Source organism: Aureococcus anophagefferens, assembly GCF_000186865.1.
Source record: "Aureococcus anophagefferens unplaced genomic scaffold AURANscaffold_13, whole genome shotgun sequence".
NCBI classification, from domain to species: Eukaryota; class Pelagophyceae; order Pelagomonadales; family Pelagomonadaceae; genus Aureococcus; species Aureococcus anophagefferens.
Window position 1 is genome coordinate 430,771 of NW_008705573.1, and position 24,118 is coordinate 454,888.

Genomic DNA, 24,118 nt, shown 5'->3' on the forward strand with positions numbered 1-24,118 from the left:
CGCCGGAGGCCGATGAAGCGCGCGACGTTTCGCCAGTCCTCCAGCGGCAGGCCCCGTTGCGTCGCCTCGTGGAACGGCCCCGCGCAGATCGCGTCGAGGTCCAGCCCCTCCATCTCGTGGACGCGCCGCTCGATGGCGTCGGCGCCCGCGAGCAACCCGACGCAGACGCCGAAGGACGTGAGCGCCATGAAGAAGAGGAGCGTGTGCGCGAATTCGAAGCTGAGCTTCGCCTCGTGCGGAACGTCGACGAGCTGCTCGGCCATGCTCAGCGCGAAGCCGAGGAAGCCCATGAGCGTGAGCTCGCCCTTGACCTTCTCCACGATGACCCGGCGCGTCTCGTCGGCGGCGTGGTGGAGTTTATGTTCGAAGAGCTCGAAGGCCGTCGTGAACACGACGAGGCCGCCGAGCCAGAGGCAGATGGGGCGGCCGTCGACGGCGCCCGGCGGGCCGAGCTCGAAGAGCGACGCGTGGTGGTGGCGGTGCTCCGCGACGGGCGGCGGCCGCAGGCCCACCAGTCTTAGAAGCCCCATCGATCCTGGGGGCTGCTCTCGATGCGACGTTCTCCCCAAGGCAGACCTACCAGTCGGAGCAGGCCACCATTTGATGTCGATCCTGGAACGGGCTGCTCCTCGTCGGCACCGTGAAGTGACAGGGTGAATGTTTCCCCAAAGGTGCCGCTCGGTTGTGACGATGGGACGACTGTGTGAGGTCGTCGCGCCGCGCGTTGCAAAGCGACACCGGTGACGACCACACCGCCGCCGCCGCGCTGTTGCAAAGCGTCGCAATGGCGCACGCCTGGGCCAGCGCGATGCACACGCGGTTCACGCGGTCCGGCGTCGCCTACGCCGTCCGGTCGACGGCAAAGGCTCAACCCACCTCCCCCACGGTGCTCTTCGCCCACGGCACGGGCCTCGCCAAGGAGATCTGGCACCCCGTGCAGCGGCGCCTCGAGGACGCGGACTACCACGGCGTCGGCTGCGACCTGCCGTGGCAGGGCGAGTCGCGGCGGGGCTTCGCTCCGTCGCCGCATCGAAGCGGGAGCGCGCGGCGCGGCGTCCCGCGAAAACGCGTCGAAAAGACTTGTGCGTAGGTCTGGCTGCGGCCCGTCGAGGGCGACTGGGCCGCCGAGTGCCCCGCGGCGCTGCTGGAGGTGCTCGACGACGCGGCGCCCGCGGGGCCCGTCGTCGGCGTGGGCCACTCGCTGGGCGGCGCGTCGCTCGTGCTCGCGGAGCTGAAGCGGCCGGGCACGTTCGCCGCGCTGGTCCTCGCGGAGCCCGTGCTCCTGCCCTGGTGGACGAAGCCCGTCGTCGCCGTCGCGGGCACGCCCGTCGCGAATTCGACGGCGAAGCGGCGGGACGCGTGGCCCGACCGCGCGGCCTGCGTCGCGTCCATCGCGCGGGGCGTCGGCCGGCGCTGGCCCGCGGACGTCGTCGAGGACTACGTCGACGGCTGCGCCGTCGAGCGGCGCGACGGCTCGTTCGCGCTCCGCTGCGCGCGCGAGGACGAGGCGGCCATCTTCCGGAGCTGCGGCGACACGGGCGCCATATCGCGGCTGGGGAAAATCGGCTGCCCGACGACGGTGTGCGCGGGCGCGCTGTCGCCCTTCCCGCTGAACGTCGAGCCGGCGACGGCGTACTACGCGAAGCTCGCGGCGAAGTTCCCCGACGCGGCCTTCGTCGCGATCCCGGACTCGGACCACAACATCCCCATGGAGCGCGCCGACGCCCTCGCGGACCTCGTGCGGCGGCGCGTCGAGGAGGTAGGCGGGTAAGGAGCGCAGATTAACCTAACGATTGAGTCGTGCATGCCCTCGCCTTCGGCGGCCCCGACGGCCGGCGCCTCCTCCGGTAGCCCCGGCGAGCGAAACGCCTGTCCATAGGTGCGGAGAATCCAATCGAGCACCGACGCTCGACGCGAGAGACGACTGCCGCTGCTCTTCTTGAGCGCGGCTAGCACATGCCCGAGGAGCCGCTCGAGGTGACCGCGCCCACGGCGACGCCCGCGCCCGAAGCAACGATCGAGGACGCGCAGACCTTCGTCATGTTGGCGCGGGAGACGACGCTGGACCTCCTGGTCCACGTGAACGCCCTGCTCCCTTGCCTAGTCGTCTGGTGGACGCTCGTCATCGTCGAGAGCGCCTACCTGGCCGTCTTCTGCTACGAGTTCGTCCTCGTCGCCGGCCCGCTGCTGACGCTCTGGCTCCGCGGCGACGCGCCGAGCGCGGCGGCGACGCGGAAGAAGGTGGCGACGCTCGGCCGGTCGCTGTCGCGGCCCTACGAGTGGAAGCGCTGCGCGCTGATCACGACGGGGAGCCTGTGCGTCGTCGGCTTCGGCGGCTTCTTCGTCTACCTCGCCGCGCTCCAGCGCGAGCTCGACGACCTCGGCATCACGAAGGAGATCAAGTCGGGGACGCGGGACAAGGGCCTCTACCGGGGCACGACGCTCCGCGACGGCGCGCTGCTCTTTTTGGGCGTCTGGTTCTGCACCGTGAACCCCGTGCTCGAGGAGCTCTTCTGGCGGGGCTACTGCTACGCGGAGGTCGGCCGCACGCTCAACGGCCGCCCGCCGGACGACTCCGGCGCGGACGCGTCGCTGAACTCGGACCCGTCGGACGACGACGACTGGAAGCCGCGGAGCCGGAACGCGCGGACGCGGCGCGCGCTGCTCAACGCCGCGGAGCAGACGGGTTTCAGCCGCTGGCTCACGAGCGTTTACTTCGGCAGTTTCCACGGAGTGGTGGTCCACGTCTTCGTGGGCTGGGAGGTCGCGCTGCTCTGCTTTTGCGCTTTGGCCCTCGCGTCGCGGGTCTGGATCTGGCTCGGCGAGCGCGCGCCCTTCGGCTTCCCCTTTGTGGTGGCGTTCCACGCGGGCGCGGACGTCGCCGTCGTCCTGATCGTCTCGGCCTGCGACTTCGGCTGGACCTACGAGGCGGCCTACGTCGTCGCGCTCGTGTCCTGCGGCCTCCTGGCCTGCTGCGGCGCGGGCTTGCTCTACGTCGCCTGGCGCAACGAGTCGTTCCCGCGCGTGCCCTGCGCCCGCGGCGGCGACGACGACGACCTCGACGCGGCGCTCGCGCGCGACCTGGGCCCCGGCGGCCGCATCCCCATGCCGACGCACCGCTCGGCGTCGGGCTCCGTCGACATCCAGGGCGGCATCGTCTAGGCTCTTTATTTAGATGTGGCTCAGATGTTCGACTCGTCCGCGAGCGGCGCCTTCTTCGCGGGTTTCTTCGCGGGTTTCTTGGCCGGTTTCGCGTCGTCGCCGGCGGCTTCGGCGACGGGCGCCTTCTTCGCGGCAGGCGCCTTCTTCGCTGGTGGAGCCCTCTTGGCCGGCGCGTCGCCGTCGGCCGCCGCCGGTGCCTTCTTCGCTGCTGGAGCCTTCTTGGCCGGCGCGTCGCCGTCGGCCGCCGGCGCCTTCTTGATCGCCTTCTTCGGAGGCGGAGGATTGATGAACGTGTCGATCTTCTTCGCGTCCATGTTCAGCAATTCGGCACACAGGCGCGGTCCGCCGCGCCGCGGCCGGGGCGACCTTCGACGCCCCGCGCGGATTGGAACCGCGCGGTCCGAGTCCCGGCAACTCCCGCTTACACCACGCGCCACCCCGCCGCGGCGCCTACTCCTTGGGCTCCTTCTTCGCCGCCTTCTTCTTCGGCGGCGGCGGGTTGATGAAGGCGTCGATCTTCTTCGCGTCCATGTTGAGGAGCTCGAGGTCGCCGAACTTGTCGAGGAGCTTCTTCTGGTCGCCCTCGCTGTACGGCTCGAGCTTGGCGTCGAGGGCCGCGCCGTTGGCGCTCGTGAAGGCCGCGTCGAGCTGCGACGGGTCGACGAAGACCGTCGAGTAGGCCTCGCGGTCCCAGCCCATGGGGCCGTCGAAGATCGACGAGCCGTCCAGGCTGTCCTCGGGCATGGGGCCGGCCGTGCCGAGGCCGCCGGGCAGGAAGGCCGGGTACGAGTCGTCGACGTTGCCCATCTGGCCGTTGTTGTGGACGACGACGGCCGACGCCTTGGGCGCGGCCCGCGGCGCGAACGCGGCGACGGGCGCGACGAGGAGCGCGGCGGACAGCTTCATGTTTGCTGCGGAGGGGGCGGACGCGTGAGCGTCGCGGCGCGCGATGGCGGTGGTTCTCTCGCGATTTGGCGCAGCCCTCGTCCCCGCCGCGGCTCAAATCGAGGCCCGGGCGAAGCGGCAGCGGCAGAGCGCCGCGCGGGCCCGGAAGAGCGCCGAAGCGGGATTTTTTCACCTCCATTTCTCTGTGTGCTATCGTGCGACGCTCTCTTGCCCTCGCTGCCCTCTCGGATGAGACTGCGGCTCTGCTAATGTGGACGACGGACGCGGACATTGATTATGCCCCAGTGCAAGCCACAGGATGATCGGGCGGTTTTGGCCGGGGGTGCCCGAAAAAAAAGAGCCTCGTCCGGCGCCGCCGGTGCGCCGCGGTCACACTCCCTGGGCCACCACGCGCTACCCAACCCCGTTACCCCGCGCCACGGCGACGACGTCCGCGATGCCCAGGGGCCGCGTCTTGTGCCGCAGGGCGAAGGCGATCTTGCTCGCCGAGTCCGGCAGCGCGCGTTTGTTCGAGCACCGCCGGTCGAAGGCCGCGGCGACGCCGTCGCCCGCGGGCACGAGCTGGAAGCGCGCGAGCTCGCCCTCGGCGAAGGCCTCGGCCGCGGCGGCCGCGCGGGGCACGGCCGTGCCGTCGAGCGTCCGCAGCTCGCCGCGCTCGTGGCGCAGCACCACGAACAAACTCTCGTCGTCGGCCGCGAAGTACCGCGTGCACGCCGCGTCCTTGAAGAGCGCCACGAGGGGCGTCGGCCCGAGGGCGTAGTGGCCCTGCTTCGCGTAGAAGAGGAGGCCGTCGCGGAGGTAGGGCAGGGGCCCGCCGTGCGCCGCCAGCACGCCGTCGCCGTCCGCGTCGAAGTACGGCGCGGGGGCCAACGCGTAAGGCGCCGCCTCCTCCGGCGGCTCCAGCTCGCCGAGCTTCGTCCGGAGCCAGTAGAAGCGGAACTCCGCCGTGCAGTCGTAGAGGCTGTAGCCCCCCCAGGTCATCACGTCCACGACGAAATACGTACTCGACGGCTCGTAGAAGACGCACTCGAGCACGGTGGCCTGGTCGTCCTTCGTCGCCGTCTGCGGCGACCCGGAGGGCACGGCGCTGCGCCAGCGGTGGAGCACGTCGCCGTGGGGGAGCCTCGACGCGGTCTTGCCCCGCGACGCGACGACCAGGCACCGCTTGCCCTCGGGCCGCGGCACGACGTACCAGCCGCCGCCGTGGGCGTCGCCCTTGCCGTTGAGGTCCGGCCTACGGATGACGTTTCATAAGCGTGGCGCTTGGGCGGACGCCGCTTCCGCGCGGGATCTCGACGAGCCACTCCGGGATGCAAAACTCGAGCGACCACTTCGCCGCGCGCTCCTTCGCCTCGCGGTCCGCGCGCCGCCGCTTGAGCTCCGCCTTGCTGAGCGTCGCGTCGACGTCCATGCGCGGCGCCTCGGGCTCCGGCGCGGCGAGGGCCCGCGCGTGGTCCGCGAGGTTGCGCCGCGCGTCGCGCTGCCGCTGGAGCGCCTCCGCGCGCCGCCGGTCCTGGCAGAGCGCGAGCCGGTCCCGCGACAGCGGTTTCCGCGACGGCGCGGAAGCCATCGCTGCCATCGCTGCGGATGGGGCGCGCGACGAGGCTCGCGCGATCGATTGTTGAGAGGCCTGATGCAATGCGACGGAAACCAAAGTGGTGCAGTTCTCGTTGAACAATTTGTTGACCCACACGACCGGTGCGATGCGCGCCGGAAGCTGCCCCGTGCTCGAACTGTGAGCCGAGCCGGCCGACACGCAACACCTTCTGAGCACGCCGCGCCGCAAAACACCCTCATGGAGGGCTTCGACGTCCTGAAGGTGCTGGGCTCCGGGTCCTTCGGGCGGGCCATGCTCTGCAGGGACCGGCGCAGCGGCGAGGAGGTCGTCGTCAAGGAGATCAAGTGCGAGGACGCGAAGGCGTTGGCCGAGGCCAAGAGCGAGGCGGACCTCATGGCCCAGCACGAGCACAGCAACATCTGCCGCTACGTCGCGTCCTTCGCCGACGAGCCGTCGCAAAAGTTCTACCTCGTCATGGAGTACGCCGACGGCGGCGACCTCGCCGGCGCGATCAACCGCCGGCGGAGCGCGGGCCGGTACTGGCCCGAGGCCGACGCCATGTCCATCTTCGTCATGTGCCTCGTCGCCGTCCGCCACTGCCACGCGAAGCGCATCGTCCATCGCGACATCAAAGCGGCGAACGTCTTCCTCACGAAGGCGGGCGTCGTCAAGCTCGGCGACTTCGGCGTGTCCAAGCGGCTCCGGGGCCGCGAGGGCGCGACGGTGCTCGCCCAGACCCAGGTCGGCACGCCCTACTACCTCTCGCCGGAGATCTTCGAGGGCCAGGCCTACGGGTTCAAGAGCGACGTCTGGTCGCTCGGCGTGCTGCTCTACGAGGTGCTGGCGCTGAAGGTCCCCTTCGAGGCGCGGTCCATGGCCGCGCTCTGCCGCCTGGTCACGGGCGCGAAGGACCCGAAGCCGCTGCCGCCGGCGTACTCGCCGCAGGCGGCGGCGCTCGTGAAGCAGCTCCTCGCGCGCGACCCAAGCCGCCGGCCGTCCGCGGACCGCGTGTTGCGGACGAGCGACTACGTGCGGTCGCACGTCCAGTCCGTGCTCTCGCACACCATGGGCGGCCACGCGCTCAACCTGAGCCGCGACGCCGTGCGGCGCGACGACGGCCTCGCCGCGGACCGGCGGAAGCGCGAAAGGCGCCGCGCGGCCAAGGCCGCGGAGAAGCTCAAGGAGCGGCCCAAGTGGCGCGGCGTCGTGAGCGACGACGACGACGCGGCGCCGCCGCCGGAGAGCGCCGACGACGGCGGCGACGCGCGGCCGCCGCCGGCCGCGGAGCCGCGGCCGCCGCGGTCGCGGTGGCGCGACGGCGGCGAGCGGCCCCAATATCGCGGCGTCGTCGACGACGAGAAGCCCGAGTGGCGCGGCGTCGCCGACGGCGGCGACGACCGCGACGAGGAGGACTGGCGGCCGCCGCTGCCCATCGGCGGCGCCGTCGCGCTCCCGGAGGCTCTCAAGGACGAGTACGACCGGCGCCAGGCCGAGGTGCGGCGCAACAAGGAGAAGATCCACGGGCCGCCGGCGACGCCGACGCGCGCGCCGCCGCGGCCCGCGTCCGAGGGCTCGCGCGTCGTCGCGAGCCCGATCCGGCGCCTCGACGACGGCGACGACGCGCGGCGCCGCGGCGCCGCAAACCGCCGCAGGGCCGAGGAGCGGCGCGTGCTCTTCGCCGACGACTACGACTACCCCGCCGAGCCGCCGGAGCGGCCGAAGCCCGCCGTCGACGCCGACGCGGCCGCGCGCCAGTTTCACGAGAACCGCGCGCGCGCGCGCGAGGCGAAGCGCCGCTTCCGCCTGGAGCAGGAGCGCGGCGACGCGCCTCCGGACACGCCGGCGGCGGCGCTCCTCACGGCCGACGAGGTCCGCGCGCGCAAGGCCGCCCTGGAGCGGGAGACGCGGGAGCGCCGGGAGCAGGCGCTGCGCCAGTTTCACGAGAACAACTCGAAAGCGCGCGAGGTCGCGCGGCGCGTGCGCGCGGACCTGGAGCGCAACGAGGCGCCCGTGCGCGTCGGCGACGACGACTTCTACGACGCGCAGACCGACGCGTCGCCGCGGAAGAACGCGCGGGAGATCCGCGAGGACGGCCGCGCGGAGAGGGACCGGAAGATCCGCGCGCACGAGGAGCTGCTGCGCCAGGAGCGCGACCGGCTCCGCGAGGCGCGCCAGGCCGCGCCCGCGGCGGCGAACGCCGTGCTCCAGTTCGACTTCGGCCCGCCCAGGAAGAACGTCCGCCGGCGCCGGCCGCGGTCGCTCGAGCCGCGCGCCGAGGCGCCGCCGGCCGTCGAGTCGCCCGTCGTCGAGGGGGGCTTCGTCGTCGTCGAGGCGCCGCCCGTCGAGGCGCCGCCGGCCGTCGCGCGCGCGGCCGCGCCGGACGCCGCGCCGCGCCGCCGCCGCCGCCGCCGCTGGGACGACGCGTCGGCGGAGCGCGAGCCCGCGGACGAGAACGCGACGCCGCCGGACGCGCAGGCGGGCATGTTCAAGGCCCTCGACGGCATGTGGGAGCAGGTCGCCAAGGCCGCGGCCGCGCGGAACCGCGGGCCGCCGCCGCCGCCGCCGCCGCTCGCGCGCTCGCGCGACGACGCCGACGTGCGGTCGACGCCGCCGACGCGCGCGCAGGAGCCCGGCGACATCGCGGCGCTGAACGCGGCGCTGAACGCGGCGCTCGCGTCGCCGCGCAACGGCGACTCGGACTAACGTCTATTTTGGTACGAGGAGTCTCTCGGATTTTAAGACGCCATGGGAGCCCTATCGCATTAGGAGGAGCGCGTAGGCGAAGCCGAAGCAGCGCGCCGCCCACGGGCCGTGCCCCCCCGCGAGGCCGACGGCGTAGTCCGCCGCGGCGACGCACGCGAGCAACGCGAGCCGGTCCGTCGCGACGTCGTCCTTCCGGAGCAGCGGCGGCGGCGCGGGCGCCGACTCGTCCATGTCGGGCTTCGAAACGGGGAATGTCGCCTCCTCGGCGGCGTCGTCCTCCCAGGCGTCGTCCTCGACCGACCAGTTGCCGCGCAGCGACCGCTCGGAACGGATCTGCTCGTCGTCCTCGTTGTCGCGGAACTCGAAGATGCTCGAGCGCTTGAGGTCCACGACGGGCGTGCGCCGGCCCGGCGACGTCCACGCGTGGCCGCGCGGGGGCCCGGGGGACTTTTTGTCGGACCGCGGCGGCGTCAGCGGCGCCAGTTTGGGGATCGTCGGCGCGTCCGCCGCGGCCGCGCGCGGGAGCATCGACGGCGGGTTCGGCGGCGACAAAGGGAGGCCCACGTCGTCGTCGGCGTCGTCGTCGGGGTTCCAGTGAATGCGCCGGTCGGGGAAGGACTGGACCTCGTTCGGCGACGGGCTTTTGCGCGGCGATTGGATCTTCGAGACCGGGAGGAATTGGAGCGGCCTAATCTTTCGCGATGGCGACGAGCGCTTCTCAGAGGGCACGTGGGACGTTGCGACGGCCGTCATCGTGTCTTGTGGGGCGACGCGGCGAGCCTCAAATCCTCAGAATACTCGAACGGTCAAAAGATCCGCGTCAAGCGAAGTGTGCTGCAACCCACCTGCAACAGCGCGATGAAATGCCGTGCGTGCGCGCACCAACGTCTGTTAACTACTCCCCACACTAAGGGGCCTACCCATTAGCGTAGAGCCGCCGCCGCCGCTCGAGCGCCAGGTCCCCCTTCGCTCGCGACCGCAGCATGTCGTCGAGGTGCCGCAGCATGGACTCGACGCGCTTCGCGACCTTGACGTGCGCGAGCGACACGAGGTTGTGGACGCCCCGGACGCGCTGCGCGACGTCGAAGAGGTGGCCGACGGACGAGATCTTGCGCTTCGCGAGCTCGGCGATGGCCGGCCGCGCGTCGGCGACGGCCGCGCGCCAGAGCTGCGCGAGCGAGATGCCCCGGCGGCGCCAGCCCAACCCCGGCGCCTCCGCCAACTCGAGGAGCATCGCGTGGACGACGAAGGTCGACGCCTTCTCGTTGCGCACGTGGGAGACGCGCGTCGGCTTCTCCAGGGGCACGCCGCAGGCCGTCGGCGGCGCCTTGCCCGGGGACCGGTCGATGGCCGGTAAAGCGCCTTCCAAACGCGCGGCGATCTTCGCTTTAAAGGTCTCGTTCGGCCGGTCCGCCTTGAGGTTCGTCAGGCTCTCGCACGTGCGGCAGGTCCGAGCGCGCGCCGCGTCCGGGATGATGGCGTGGCAGCGGCGGCAGATCTCGTCGTCCCAGACCCAGCGCATCTTGTAGCCGCGCTTCGCGTCGGACTCGGGGAGCACGGACGCGTCCTGGGCCACGCCGCTCTCGAAGAGGCCGCCCGCCGCCGCGACGACGGCCCCGACGGCGCGCCCCTCGCCCGACGACGCCATGAGCGCCCGCCGCCCGCGGCTCTTGCCCTTCTTGTTCTTGAAGCGGAGCGCGCCCTCGCGCAGCGCCAGCGTCAGCTTGATGTCCTTGACCTTGTTCAAGTCGCGGCGCGCCTCGGCCCGCTTGACGAGGCGGTCCGCGGACCCGTTGCTCACGTAGGGCGTCTCGTCGCGCTCGTGCTCGAGGCCGTGGGTCCGGTTGAAGTGCGTCCGCGCGTCGATGACGCTCGCCCGGCTCATCTCCGGCGACCGCCAGAGCTCGTCGTCCACGGGCAGCCCGTCGACCACCGTGCCCTCGTCGACGAACGCGTCCCAGGGGTCGCGCAGCAGCCCCCGCGCGAAGCACTTGAGGAGCAGCGCCTGCTCCTCCGACGACTTCTCGGACCGCTCGACGCGGTCGCCCGCGTTGCACCGCTTCACCTCGTCGTCGACCTCCAATAAGAACGTCCAGAAGGCCACGGGCAGCAACCGCTCGTCGCCCCGCTTCAGCGAGATGTACTCCTCGAGCGAGGGGTCCGCGAGCTCGAGCCGCGTGCCGACGACGCGCGACTTCAGAAACGGGCAGAACCCGGACGTGCCGTCGGGCACCGCGCCGGCCCGCCGCAGCACCTTGTCCAGCGATTCCACGAGGCGGCCCCAGTCGCCGTCCGCGAGGAAATACACCAGGGCCCCCTGCACCTCCGGCTCGCCCGCGGACCGCAGGTGCCGCGCGACGTCGTTCTTGTAGGTCCGCGCGACGTACCAGCCCTTGAGCCCGTTCTTGATCACGAGGATCGCCATGCCCCGCTTCCACGTCTCCTTGGCCCGGGCGACGTCGAGCGCGCGCCGCCGCCACTCGCGGACGACCTCCGCGACGAACCGCGTGTTCTTCCGCTTGTAGAGCTCGTTCGCGGCCAAACGCGCCTTCCGCAGCGCCTCGAGGCGCTGGCGCCGCTTCTTGAGCTTGTACTTGGCGCGCCAGCGCGCCGCCAGCCGGAGGCAGATCCAGTTGACGCGGATGGCGTGCGCGCGGTAGTTCCGGTAGGCCTTTTGGATGCAGAAGGCGAGCGGGTCGTAGAGCTCGGGCTTGAAGTTGTAGGACGCGAGCGACTCCTCGTCGTCGGTCTTGTGGAAGCGGAAGAAGTCGACGATGAAGCGCCCCTTCAAACCCAGGTCGCCCTGCGACGACCGCACCGTCGCGCCCCGTAAAAAGCGCTGGATCTTCCACGCGGCCTTCGTCCGCCGTTGCAGATCCCGCGCCTGCGCCTCCTGGAGCGTCGCCTCCATCTTGCCGATGGCCGTGGAGATGCGCTCCGCGCGGTCCTCGAGGGCCATGAGGGGCCGCGGCGCCGAGGCGTCGCGCCCCTCCTTCTCCGCGAGCTCTTTGGCCTCGAGCGCTTGCGCGCGGACTTTCCGGAGCATCTTCTTGTGGACGACGATGGCGTTGCCGTTGAGCGTGCGCTTCTCGTCCTTGCGGCGGTTCGCGTGGAGGCGCTGGCGCTGCGTGACCGTGAGGTCGTTGCGCTTCATCATGAAGGACTCGTACGCGCTGAGGCCGAACGCGGCAGAGTCCAAGGATCCCAAGGTCGCGTCGTCCTCGGCCCCGCGCTCGCTCGGCGGGTCCAGCGCCCGCAGCTGGCGCTTCGTCAGGGCGTGGTCCGTCGCCGTCAGGGGCCGCCGCACGCACGTCGACCCGTCGGGCCCGTAGAAGCGCTTCACGCGGTCCGTCCGCGCGCGAGAGGCGAAGTCCGCGGCGACGGGCGGCGCGAGCTTCTCGGCCAGCGGCACGGGGTCGGGCACGCGCTCCAGCAGGTAGCCCCGCAGCAGCCGCTCCGCCGCCGTCTTCGGCTTGCCCAGCTCCGCCATCTGCTGCGCCGTCGACGGCCGGCTCAGGTTGCTGTCCAGAGACCCGAAGCTGCCCCGGCTCATCGTCGGCCGCCGCCGCGGCGCGTCGATGCCCAGGGACCGCAGGTCCGCCGTCGACCGCAGGTCCGGCGTGCCCTTCGACACCTGCGACACATGCCGCAGCTGCTTGCGGCCGCCCGGAGGGCCATGGCGGCCCTCCATGGTGCCGCACTCAGCGCCCAGGCCCTGCAACGCCGGCCTGTTCATGGTGTGGTGCCGCGATGGTGCCGCCGCGGATGGGCTCTGGCTACTCTCGGGTGCTGTCTCACGAGCTGCTGCATAGCCTACGATGATGCGATAGAGCTGCACAGCCTACGATGAGGCGATAGCGCTGCGGAGCCGCACGGATGGCGTCGCAGCAAGAAACGGCTGCAAACGCCGCGCCGCAGCACGCGAAACGCTGGCGCATCGTCGCCGCCGCCTTCGTGACCATGGCCCACGCGCCGGGCCTCCACTACGCCTACGGCACGCTCATGGTGGCGCTGATGGAGGCCAACATCTCGACGAGCCGCGCTTTACTCGGCGGCGTCGGATCGCTGTCGACGGGCGCGATGCTCAGCGGCGCCTACGTCTCCGGGCGCCTGCAGTCGCGCTTCGGCGCGGCTCGAGTGGTGGCCGCCGGCGGCGCCGTCGCCGCCGCGGGGCTCGCGCTGTCCGCCGCGGCGACGGAGCTCTGGCAGCTCTACTCGCCTTCGGCCTCGTCGTTGGCCTCGGCCACTCGCTCGCGTTCCCGCCGTGCCCGGTAGCGGTCGCCGTCGCCTTCGCGGGCCGCGACGACGCGGCGCTCGCGTCGGGCGTCGCGACGGCGGGCTCCGGCGCGGGCACGGTCGTCCTCGGCGTCGCCGCACGCCTGCTCATCGTCGCCGCGGGCTGGCGCGCGACGTTCGGAGCCCTCGCGCTGTCGACCTCGATCTTCGTCGTGGGCCTCGCGGCGCCGACGCTGCGGAGGCCGCAGAATCGAAAGCCGGCGGCGCCGGTCCGGGAGACGAGGCCGCCGCAAACGCCGCCCCTGCTGACGCCGCGCCTGCGATTACTCTGCGGCATCGTTTTCACGTACGCGTTCGCCTGGGAGGTGCCGTTCGTGCACTTGGTCGCCTACGCCGGCGACGCGGGCCACGCCGCGGCGGCGGCGTCGTTGGTTGTGGTTTTCGTCGGCGCGGGCGGGTCCCTCGGCCGCGTCGCGGTCGCGCGCGCCGCCGACGCGAAAGGGGTTCAACCGACCTTTCGCGCGATGCTGCTCGCGACGGCCCTGGCGGACGCGGCGCTTCCCTTCGTCGTCGACTCCATCGCCGCGTGCTACGCTTACGCTTTGATCGTCGGCACCGCGGCCGGCGGCTGCATAGCGCTCACCACGCCCATGGCGCGGTCCTGCGTCGCCGCCGAGAGGCTCGCCGAGGCGTCCGGCGCGGTCTTCTCGTCCATGGCCTGCGGCCTCGTCGCCGGCCCGTTCCTCGCGGGCGTCGTCTACGACGTCGCGGGGTCCTACGACGCCGCGTTCTACGGCGCCGCGGCGCTGTGGCTCGCGGCCTTTGGGCTCTGCCGCGGCCTGGGACGAGGCGTCGCGCGACACCCCGTCGAAGCCCCCGGACGATAAGCTGTAGTTTTTACCGGCAGATGCAGGAGCGGACGCGGCCGCGCTGGTTCCTCCCGCCGCCCTCCGTGGCCGGCCGCCGCTTGTCGTCCGCGGTCACGACGGTGCCCGCGGACGCGAGGGACTGGAGCGACGCCTCGTGGGACAGCTTCTTCCGCGGCGACTGCTTGCCCCCGTTCTTGAGGGCGTCGAGCGCCTCGAGGCCCTCGAGGAACTCCTGCGCGGTGAGGTCGCCGTTGCCGTCGTCGTCGATCTCGTCGAAGAGCGTCGAGAGCTCGAGGAGCGAGTGCTGCGAGAGGAACTTGCCGCGCGCGACGACGCGCCCGAAGGCGCCGATCTTGCCCGCCTCGCGCACCTTCTCGAAGAAGCGCTCCTTCTTGATGCCCCCGCGCCAGCAGACGGACTCGCGGAGCCGCCTCTCGCGGTCGCGCGCCGCGCGCCGCTCGTCCTCCCAGCTCTCCAGCGCCGTGTAGAACTCGTCGAAGCTCAGCGAGTTGGACCGGTCCTCGTCGATCATGTAGAAGATCTTCGTGAGCGCCGCGTCGGACAGGTTCGCGAGCTTCGACCTGTGTGGAAATCAACCGCTGGTGTGGGACGTCCCGACCAAACTCGAGAACTCTCTATCTCGATCAAATCGATGTCGATTCGGCTAATTTTTGGACGGATCGATTGCTCTCGTCGAGTTCTCGAAGCACAGCCGAAGAGTCCGGCACAATCCGTTCAATTACGCGCACATTGAAGTCGGGTTGAAGATTTGATTCCTGCCCGGGCTTCGACGCGTTCGGGAGCGCGGGCTCGAGCATGCCCAGGCCGCCCTTGCCCGTGCGCACGCAGTTCAGGAACTCCTGCAGGGAGAAGTCGAAGCCCCCGGCGACCTTGGCGCCGGGCGCCGTCTTGTGCTCCGCCGCCGCGGGCGTGCCGATGAGGCCGGGGATGAGCTGCGGCGCGTTCTTGCGGACGACGCGGTTCGTCGCCGTCGAGTAGGTGAGCTGGCGCGGCGCCGTGCAGGACGGCGACCCGCGCCAGCCCCGCTCGAGGCGGCGCACGTTCCAGCGGAACGACGCGCCCGAGTCCGCGACGACGCCCGGGATCCGCGCCGCGCTCGCGTCGTGCGACGGCACGACGGTCATCGACGAGTCAAAGGCCTCGAGGTAGGGGTCCACGGGGTCCAGCAGGGACGCGTCGTCGAGCGTCTTCCCCTCGTCCTGGAGCAGCATCTTCTTCCGCGCCCGGGCGACCATGCGCTCGCCCAGGCGGTCGCCGCACTGGAGCACCTGGTACTGCAGCGCGAGGTCCGACTCGACGCAGCGCGTCAGCCGCTGCTGCCGCGCGCGCACGAAGACCTCCAGCGCATCGAGCTCCGCCCGGTTCACGTCCTTGACCATGCGGCCGCGCACGACGCGCCGATCACACCGTCGTGCTCTCCATGATCGTTGTGTAAAGTTGTTATTCTTCACCACCAACTCTTCACCATCGCCCTGGTGCTTCCCATCTCGGGGCAGCGCTGGTGCGCTCTTAAGCCGCTCCGTCCGCGCCGCCATGGGCGACGCCGCGCCGGCGAAGGAGGCCGACGACGCGGCGACGGGCGCGGACGACGCGAAGCAGGAGGACGACCACCGGCGCGACAGCCAGCAGCGCGTGCTGGCGGCGATGCAGCCGCGGCCGTCGCAGCCCATGGACACGGCGGCGAAGGAGGCGGCCATCTTCAAGGCCATGCACGGATCCCACGAGGACGTCGACGACCACGACATGGACATCCCCGCGATCCGCCTCGACCACAAGTCGACCATCGGCGCCATGCGCTGGGCCAAGCTCCAGGCGCAGGTCGGCGACTCGTCGAAGGACTTCCAGCTCCTCGCCGCCGGCAAGGAGAACGACGAGGAGACGATCACGAGCTCCGTCAAGTCGCGGAGCCGGCTGCGCTACGGCGCGCCGAACTTCATCTGGGCCGCGGGCAAGGTGGGGCCTGACGGCCGCCGCGCCGCGGACCCGAACCAGGCTGCGCGCGAGGCCATGCACCGCGAGGGCACGATCCGCGCGACCATGTACCGCGCCCCGACGGGCGACGCGTCGAGCACGGGCGAGCTCAACCGCGAGGGCACGGTGCGGCTCCAGCCCGCGGACGGCGCGCGGCGGAGCGGCTGCGACGCGATCCCTGTGCTCTACCCCGACGGCCCGCTGCGGCTCCGGTGGGACGTCTGCCAGGTCTTCGCGCGCGCCGCGGCGTCCCGCATCCGCGACGATTTGCGAGAGACTCGGACCGCAGAAACGATGAACAATCGTCACCGACGCGCGTCGTAGGCTCGCCTACGTTTCGGTGATGGTGCCCGTGCGCATCGGCCTCGACTACCCGGCCATCGGCGTCTGGTTCATGGTCGAGACGGCCATCGACGTCTACTTCATCCTCGACATCCTGGTGAACTTCTTCACGGCGCTCTACGCGACGGAGATGGGCGAGAACGCGGCCGTCGTGGACCAGATGGCCGCCGTGGCCCACGGCGGCGCCAAGGTCACGGCGAACAAGCGGCGCATCGCGGCGGTCTACCTCCGGGGCTGGTTCATCATCGATTTGTTGGCGTGCGCGCCCGTCGACTACCTCCAGCGGGGCTCCGCGGACGCCATCGGCTGCTCCTACCACCCCGTGCGCCCCTGCACGTCGCGGGCGAACGCGGCGCCCCAGGGCCAGGCCTTCAAGCTCTTCAAGTTGTTGCGGACGTTCCGCGTGCTCAAGCTCTTCCGCTTGTTTCGGCTCAAGCGGCTCATGAAGAAGTACCAGGACGAGCTGCTCTACTGGCTGCCGCTCATCCAGGCGGGGAAGCTGCTCGTGATGCTCGTCTTCGCGAGCCACTGGATGGGCTGCGCCTACGCGTCCGTGTTCCCCTTCGGCGACGACGTCACGCGGTCCGAGCGCTACGTCGCGTGCGTCTACTGGGCCATGCAGACCATCACGACCGTGGGCTACGGGGACATGGGGTCGCCGTTGCTGCGGTGCCGCCTCGTGGCCATCGTGTCCATGGCCGTGGGCGCGCTCCTCTTCGGCTGGCTCATCCAGTACGTGCTCACGGTGCTCGACCCGGACACGTTCGAGCGGAAGCAGCAGGCGAAGATCGAGCGCATCATGGCCTACCTGCGCGCGAACTCGCTGCCCATGGACCTCGCGCAGCGCGTCATCCGCCACGTGCGCCAGCAGAACTCGCGCCAGTCCGAGGCAGGGCAGCAAAAGAGAGCAAAATTCCCAACCTCAAAGCCTCCTATCTCGGCCGTTTCCCACTCGTTTTGGCTGATTTTTGTACGAGCGATCATCCCTCGGAGCGGTCTCGAAGCATGGATGCTTTCTCCGGAACGCGCGCGCGCGGAACACTCACGTTGAAGCGACGTTGAATCTCTCTTTTGCTGCCCAGGTCCGAGGACCGCGCGGTCCTCGAGGCGCTGCCGCGGCAGCTCCGGGGCGAGATCTTCCTCAATTTGTACGAGGAGCACGTCCGCACGGTGCCGCTCTTCAACGGCGTCGGGCCCGCCTTCGTCGCCGACATCTGCGCGAAGCTGAGCCCGCTGACCATCCCCGCGGGCGAGGTCGTCTACGGCGTCGGCGACCTCGCGGACGAGGGCACGTACATCGTCGCGGCCGGCGTGGAACTCAAATCTTCAACCGGACTTCAATTTGAGCGTATGCGACGGTTTTGACGCAAGCGCTTCCATCGTGCTTCGAGAACTCGACGAGAGCACTCGAGTCGTCCAAACATGAGCCGAATCGATGTGACCGAGCTCGAGAGTTCCAAAGTTTGGCCCCGACGTCCCAGCCCACCGGTTGATTCCCACGCAGGTCGCGTCGGGCGAGGTGACCATGGCCGCGCGGCGGGTCAAGCCCCCGGGCAAGCGGGCCATGCAGCACATGAAGGCCCTGGGGCTCGTGGCCCAGCCGACGTCCGTCGCGCTCATCATCGAGCACGTCGGGCCCGGGTCCGTCTTCGGCGAGGGGTCGACGCTCGGCTGCTCGCGGCGCATCGACGAGGCCATCTCGCGGGGCCAGACGGAATTATTGACCATCCCCGGCGACGACTTCCGCCAGACGCTGAACCTCGTGCCGAAGCTGCGGTGGCGCGTGCTCAAGCGCTACGTCGAGTACCTCATCAAGTCCGTGTCCCAGGACAAGGTCAAGCTCTGCCACGCGCTCCTCGAGATGCAGCTCCCGGAGCTCGTCGAGGGGCGGACCTACGACGCGCCGGCGGGCGCCGGCGAGCTCGTGGGCCGCGCGCGCGGGCTCGCCATCGACGCCGAGTGGCGCGAGATTTTGGTGGACCTGCGGGAGACGTGGGAGGCGCGCTTCACGAACCTCGAGCCCCTCATCACGTCGGCACCGTCGTCGCACGCCGCAGCGCCCGCGCCGGAGAAGCAGCCCCTGCCCCGGGAGACGCTGCGGGCCCAGGCCGCGCACGCGCGCGAGGCGCGGGGCAAGGCCGACGACGTCCACCGGCGCATCGACGGCCTCGAGGCCGAGGTCGCGAAGCTCCGGGACGACCTCGGCGCGAAGCTCGACCTGCTCCTGCGGAAGCCCGGGGCGCTCGAGCCCCTCTAACGTCCATGGTCCGAGAGAGTCTAAAGCGCGCAACGAGCGCGCTAGCGGTGGTGCCGCGTCGACGGCGGTGGTCGGTGCGTCGCCTTGGGCGAGTGCTGCTTCTTCATCGTCGCGTGGACGCCCCGCGTCGGCGCGATCTCGCCGCTCAGCGACGATAGCTCGTCGTCGTCGTCGTCCTCGGCGTGGTGCTCGGGCACGGAGCGCATGGACCCGGGCTGGACCATGACGTGCTTCGAGCTCGGGCCGCCCGCGCGCTGCGACGCGGCGCGGTTGCTCGCGCGCGAGCTCCGCGTGCCGTTGGTCATGGAGCCGCCGCCGACCATGGACGACCCCTTCTGGTAGATGTTCGCCAGCGAGTGGCGCACGCGCGCGGCGACGGTGCCCGCCTGCTCCGCGCGGTGCTTCGCGGCGAGCGACACGAAGAGGGGCGTCCGCGCGTCCTCGTCGTCGTCCGTCGACATGAGGCCCGCCGTGCCCTCGTTGAGGTGCGCGTTGAGGTGCAGCAGCTGGAGCCGGTCGATGCGGCTCCGCGCGACGCGCGTGATGTACTTTAAAATCTCCGGGTGGTCCTCCAACACCTCGTCCATGTCCTCCGAGGAGACGGTGTAGCTCGACATGAGGTGCTTGCACCGGATCGTCGCCGTGCGCTTCACCTTGAGGAGGCACGCGGCCTCGCCGAAGAAGCACCCGTCCGCGATGAGCTTCACGACCTGGTCGCCCACGGCCTCCACGAGCACCTCCGCCAGACCCTTGTCGATGAAGTACATGGCGTCGCCGTAGTCGCCCTCCTTCAACACGACGTCGCCCTCCGTCGTCACCGTCGGGTGCAGCGCGGGGGCCAGCGCTTCGGAGAACGCCTTCGGCGTCGTCCGCAGCAGCGGCACCTTGGGCACGAGATCGCGGATCTTGTAGTTGAGGATCTCGAGGCAGAGCTCCGGGTTCAGCCGCTCGAGGATCAGCGACTCGTCGAAGATGACGCCCTCCTTCCAGCGGTGGTGGTAGTAGTCGCGGATGCGGTCCCGGAGCTCGCCCGGCAGCCTTAAACTCCGCATGTAGTCGTTCGTGCGCTGGAGCTGCTCCTCGAACTCCTGCATGGACACGTCCATGGACACCAGGATGGACGTGATCGTCGACACGAAGATCGCGTTGAAGAAGCAGCCCGCGAAGACGCCCACGAGCGTCATCCACGACTCGATGACGCACCAGCCGTGGGAGCTCTCGCAGACCTGGGCCGTCGGGAACTCCTGGTAGGCCTGGCCCAGCACGAGCATCAGCGTCTTGTAGATGCCCCAGGTGTAGCAGTGGAGCACGGACTTGACGGGCACGCCCGTGTGGGGCGCGACGACGTCCCAGCGCACGGCCCACGACGCGTAGGGGTACTTGTAGGCCTTGAGCAGGATGAACATGAGGCAGGACCCCCAGTGGGACAGCGTGAGCATCATGAAGAAGAGGCGCCACAGCTTCAGCGTCGCGTCGGACACGAAGATCTTGTAGAACTCCATGAACGCCATCAGATTCTCCCGGATCTTCTTCACGAGCTGCGACGCGCGGAGCAGCTTCACGAGCTTCGTCATGCGCACGAGCCGCAATAATTTCAAAATCTTCTTCGAGCCCATGACGCCGCCGCCGTCCTCCTTGCCCTCCGTCGCCGCGTCCATGACGCGGTCGATGGGCACGGAGCTCACGATGTCGATCAGCGCCCAGGTCTGGAAGTAGTTCTTTAAAGCCATCTTCCGGTCCATCACAACAACCCCCCGGTCGTCGACGTAGCCCACGTTGCAGTTCTTCACCACGTCCAGACAGAAGATGAGGTCGCACGCGAAGTTGATGTCCAGCAGCGCCGTGTTCACGCGGTCGAACGCGAGGCACAGGGGCAGCGTCATGAACACAAAAAGCAGGACGAACATCATCAAAATTTCGAAGTTCTCGATGATGTCGTTCTTCGGGTGGAACATCTTCAGGCCCAGGCACATCTGGTCCTCCTCGCCGACGGTCCGCACGAACTCCTCCGCGCCCGAGATCTCCAGCAGCTCCGCGCACTCCTTGCGGCCCGCGTCCAGCATGATCTGCGTCCGCCGCTCCTCGACGGAGACGACGAGCTCCACGAGCAGGTCGCCGTTGACGCCCGGCGGCGCGGGCCGCGCGCGGAGCACGTCGTCGACGAGCGACCGCGGCGCCTCCCTACCCAGCTCGAGGAGCACGTCCGTGAGCCGCTCCGCCGCGGACCCGTGGCCCGCGAAGGCGCCGGAGACCTGCAGCGCCGCGACGGCCTTGGAGATGCGCTTCCGGAACGAGTCCAAAAACTGGTCGAAGACCTCCTCGGCCTCCATCGCGCGCGAGTGGTTGTTCTCCGCGCCCTTGAGCGTCATGCCCCAGCGCACGCGGTGCGCCGCCTTGGGCAGCGCGCCCATGACGGCCATGCCGTCGACGATGGTCTGGCGCATGCGGTTCCCGCCGTGGCGCGCGGCCTTGTCCTTGCCGAACGACTTCCGCGCGGGCGTCGACTTGAGGTTCCGCGCGGACGCGGCCGGCGACCCCTTGTCCTCGGGGACGTCGATGGCGTTCATGCCCAGCCGCGAGCCCATCTCGTGGAGCTCGTACGAGTTCTGCCGCTTGAGCATGTGGCCCGGGTTCGCGGGCCGCACGACGTCGTTCGACAGGGGGCCCACGACGTCGTTCGACAGCGGGCTGACGTCGTCGCCCTCCTCCTCCTCCTCCATCGATCGCATGGAGCTGGCGGAGCCCCGGATCGTCATGAGCGCGGACGGCGCGACGCGCGCCGACGGCTTCGGCGACGACCGCGCGCCGACGGAGTACTTCGCGCCGGCGCCGACCTCGAGCGCCGCGGCGGGCCGCGCGGCCTCGAACAGCTCGTCGCGGGACGTCTCCCCCTGGTTGATCCGGAAGTCGAGGTCGCGGTTCATGCCCGTCTTCCCCAGGCGCCGCGCGATCGACGTCCGCTTCCTCCCGCGGCGGCTCGTGAACGTGCGCCGCGGGGTCATGAGGCGCTCCGGGTTCGCGTGGAAGGTCTGCTGCAGCTTCTCCTCCGCCGTCTTCATCTCCTCGACGGAGCGGTGGCCGCCGGCGCGCGCCGGCTCCGCGGCGGCGCCGACGGCGGGCGCGTCGTCGTCGCCGTCGTCCCAGGGCGTCACGGCGACGCCCTGGCCCGCGGCCTCGCGGACGAGGCTACTCAGCTCCTGGAAGTCGTCGACGAGGGCGCTGAAGCCGCCGATGGACGCCTCCATGGCGATGACGCGCTCCGCGTCGCGCGGGCCGGACCGGAGCGACCGGCAGGCGGCGGTCACGGAAAACTTGAGCGCCCGCAGGTGGGCCTCGAGCACGTCGGCGTCGCCGTCGCCGCCGAACGCCATGGCCACCCGGGGGCCGCACCCGCGGGCGGCGGGAGCAGCACCCGAAGTCCGGCGCTCAGCGCAGCCCCTCTCGAGCTCCCGTCGAAGCGCGAAGGTTAAAGTATCATCCTGATAATTTTATCGAGTTGACGTTGAATAGGGCGACCGACGACGATGGCGAAAGTGACGGACGAGTCCACTTGTCCCGCTGCGGGGCGGGCTTGGCTCGGCGTGTGGTGAGGAACCAGTAGGGGCTGTCCGACGGCCAGTTCGCTTCCATTCCCGAGCAAGTCGCTGGCGTAGAAGCGGTGGCTGTGCGGTGAGGAGCAGCGTACCCGGGATAGTGCCGCGGCTCTGCTTGTCTCTCATTCCCGACCGAGGCGCTGGCGCAGGCGCGAAGGCTGGCGCGGCGTGCACCACTACGGGCTGCACGCCGACCCCCCCCGGCCACACAAACCACCCACCGCTCCCTCGCAAAATCGACCCGCCCGCGTGATTGAGCTGGACTGCACGCGATCCAGTCCATTCTACGCCGCCAGCCGTCCCGCACGACGACCATGAAGGCCTCGATGCTCCTCCTCGCGGCGCCCGCCATGGGCCTCGTCGCCCCCGTGACGAAGTCGGCGACGGCCCTCGGCGCGTCGGGCCTCGACGGCATGTACGGCGGCGTGGAGGCCGGCGACCCCATGCCCGGCGCGGGCGCCTGGGACCCCATGTCCTTCGGCGAGCTCCACGACCTCGTCAAGGGCAGCGAGCACGCCGGCGTCATGCCCCACCCCCAGTGGCTCCGCGAGGCCGAGATCAAGCACGGCCGCGTCGCGATGCTCGCGTTTACCGGCGCGCTCGTGCAGTCGTACGGCATGCACTTCCCGGGCACGCTCAACGGCGAGTACTACGAGGCGGGCGTGAACCCCTTCGAGGCGACGCCGTCGGCCTTCGCGACGTGCCCGACGGGCATGGCCCAGATCCTCCTCTTCATCGGCCTCACCGAGGGCTTCACGTTCCCCGAGGGCGCGTGGGCGGGAGCCATGACGCGCGACGCGGGCGACCTCGGCTACCGCTGGGACTGGGCGAACAAGAACGACCTCGAGGCCCAGAAGGTCACGGAGCTCAAGAACGGCCGCGCGGCGATGATCGGCATCATGGCCTTCTCCGCGGCCCACTTCATCCCGGGCTCCGTGCCCTTCTTCTTCAACGCGTAGGGCGGCGCCGCGGCGAGAAGGCATATCGGGGGGGCTAAGGGCGCAGTCTTTCTCTCTTTCAGCACTCGGGTGTCTCGAGAGCCAGGCCGGGCTCCCGCCGCCGGCGGCGAAAAAGACGAAACGCACACGAAAGAGCGGTCCTTTACGGCGCCCCGCTGCCCGCGTCGTCGGGCGCCTCGAGCTTGACGCGGCGCTTGGCGCCCGTGGCCTTGAGCTGGACGAGGTGCGTGTTCGTGGGCTCGTCGTAGTCGAGGACGAGCGCCTCGCCGCCGAGCGCGGCGCCGAGCTGGACGCGCTTGCCCACCGTGTCGAAGTTCCAGAGGTACTTGCGGCGCGTCTCCGTCGGGAGGAGGACCTCGTAGGCCTCGTGGGCCGCCTTGAGCGCGGAGCGGGCCCGGTTGACGGACTCGCGGCGGCGGCTCGACGTCTCGAACTCGTGGCGGCGCTGCTGGGTCGCGTGGGCCTGCTTGACGTCGGGCGTCGAGCAGCCCTGGGCCGGCGCGAGGCCCAGCGCGTCGAGGTGGCGCGACTTGGCGCGCGCGTGCTTCGCGTGGCGCTCCGTGACGTCGCGCTGCGCGAGGCGGTCGAGCGCGCGCGCGGCCTCGTCGGCGACGTCGGCGTCGGGGGACCCGGCGAGCGTGCGGAAGACCTTGCGCGCCTCGGCGACGTCGCCCAGGAGCACGAAGACCTTGCCGAGGCGGAGCCGCGCCCGCGCGTTGTCGGGGTCCCGCTCGAGCGCCAGCGTCGACGCGCAGAGGGCCTGGCAGGCGTACTCGTCGCACTTCTCCGCGTCGTGGACGGCGGCGCTCAGGTAGGCCGCGGCCTCGTTGGCGTACTCGCGGCTCGCCTCCGCCGGGCTCTCGGCCGCGTCGCCGAGCGCGCGGAACGCGGCCGCGGCCTCCGCGTGCTTGCCCTCGCCGTAGAGCGCGCGGGCGCGGTCCTTGGCGTCGTCGGCGCCGTCCTCGCGCCGGGGCCGCGGGGACCGGTCCTTGCTCTCGCGGCGCCGGGACGACGAGGAGCGGCTCCGGGAACGTTGCCGTTTCCGCGAGCCCGACGGCGTCGTCGCCGAATTCGGCGGCGTGCCCGGGTCCGTGGTCGTGCAGCGGGGGCTCGTTGCAGACGGGATGCGCAGGGTCGCGGGCTTGTCGCCCTTGGGTTCGTCGCTCATAGCAGTCCACACCTCCAACTAGCGCAGTTTACGGACGCTCTCCGAAGCCGCCTGGTGGAACGTTATCTTAGCCAGGCTATCGATCGCTCGGCGCTGCGCCGGCCGTCAAACCGGCGCCCGGCAGTCCTCCGGCGGCACAGACACGTGGCAGCGAAAAGTTTTCCAGCAGCGATGGCTTCCTGAGCCTTTTACTCGACCATGCCCGCCCCCTGTTTGAGCGCGGCCCGCGCGTCGCCGAGGACCGAGTCGACGATGGCCGCCGCGGGCCGCACGGACGTGACCAGTCCGCAGGCCGCGCCGGCCCACGTCGCGCCCCACTCGAGGCCCTCGCCGGTCGCTTGGACGCCGGCGTCGTGCTCCGCCCGGAGCTCCG

General features: G+C 70.7%; 7 protein-coding genes across 7 annotated transcripts; 2 read left to right on the forward strand and 5 right to left on the reverse strand.

The window, feature by feature from the left end:
• Window positions 1-3,612: 3,612 nt before the first annotated feature.
• AURANDRAFT_65126 (hypothetical protein) lies at window positions 3,613-4,068 on the reverse strand (the record flags this gene model as incomplete). The annotated part of the gene is made up of 1 exon (XM_009040110.1): window positions 3,613-4,068. One exon carries the CDS (start codon window positions 4,066-4,068, stop codon window positions 3,613-3,615), a length of 456 nt encoding a protein of 151 aa, XP_009038358.1.
• A 393-nt stretch (window positions 4,069-4,461) lies between these two features.
• AURANDRAFT_65127 (hypothetical protein) lies at window positions 4,462-5,638 on the reverse strand (the record flags this gene model as incomplete). The annotated part of the gene is made up of 2 exons (XM_009040109.1): window positions 4,462-5,302; window positions 5,397-5,638. The coding sequence occupies 2 exons, from the start codon at window positions 5,636-5,638 to the stop codon at window positions 4,462-4,464; spliced, it is 1,083 nt and encodes a 360-aa protein (XP_009038357.1).
• A 225-nt stretch (window positions 5,639-5,863) lies between these two features.
• Window positions 5,864-6,640, forward strand: AURANDRAFT_28499 (hypothetical protein; the record flags this gene model as incomplete). Its single annotated transcript, XM_009039935.1, has 1 exon — window positions 5,864-6,640. A coding segment is annotated over one exon (777 nt), but the record flags the coding sequence as incomplete, so codon positions are not given.
• Window positions 6,641-8,380: 1,740 nt separating this feature from the next.
• Window positions 8,381-14,834, reverse strand: AURANDRAFT_65128 (hypothetical protein; the record flags this gene model as incomplete). The annotated part of the gene is made up of 4 exons (XM_009040108.1): window positions 8,381-9,017; window positions 9,250-12,057; window positions 13,467-14,015; window positions 14,227-14,834. 4 exons carry the CDS (start codon window positions 14,832-14,834, stop codon window positions 8,381-8,383), a joined length of 4,602 nt encoding a protein of 1,533 aa, XP_009038356.1.
• Window positions 14,835-18,066: 3,232 nt separating this feature from the next.
• Window positions 18,067-20,088, reverse strand: AURANDRAFT_28192 (hypothetical protein; the record flags this gene model as incomplete). The annotated part of the gene is made up of 1 exon (XM_009040107.1): window positions 18,067-20,088. One exon carries the CDS (start codon window positions 20,086-20,088, stop codon window positions 18,067-18,069), a length of 2,022 nt encoding a protein of 673 aa, XP_009038355.1.
• A 1,844-nt stretch (window positions 20,089-21,932) lies between these two features.
• On the forward strand, window positions 21,933-22,633 carry LHC49 (putative plastid light harvesting protein; the record flags this gene model as incomplete). Its single annotated transcript, XM_009039936.1, has 1 exon — window positions 21,933-22,633. One exon carries the CDS (start codon window positions 21,933-21,935, stop codon window positions 22,575-22,577), a length of 645 nt encoding a protein of 214 aa, XP_009038184.1.
• Window positions 22,634-22,700: 67 nt separating this feature from the next.
• Window positions 22,701-23,775, reverse strand: AURANDRAFT_71872 (expressed protein; the record flags this gene model as incomplete). Its single annotated transcript, XM_009040106.1, has 1 exon — window positions 22,701-23,775. A coding segment is annotated over one exon (1,073 nt), but the record flags the coding sequence as incomplete, so codon positions are not given.
• Between the last annotated feature and the right edge of the window lie 343 nt (window positions 23,776-24,118).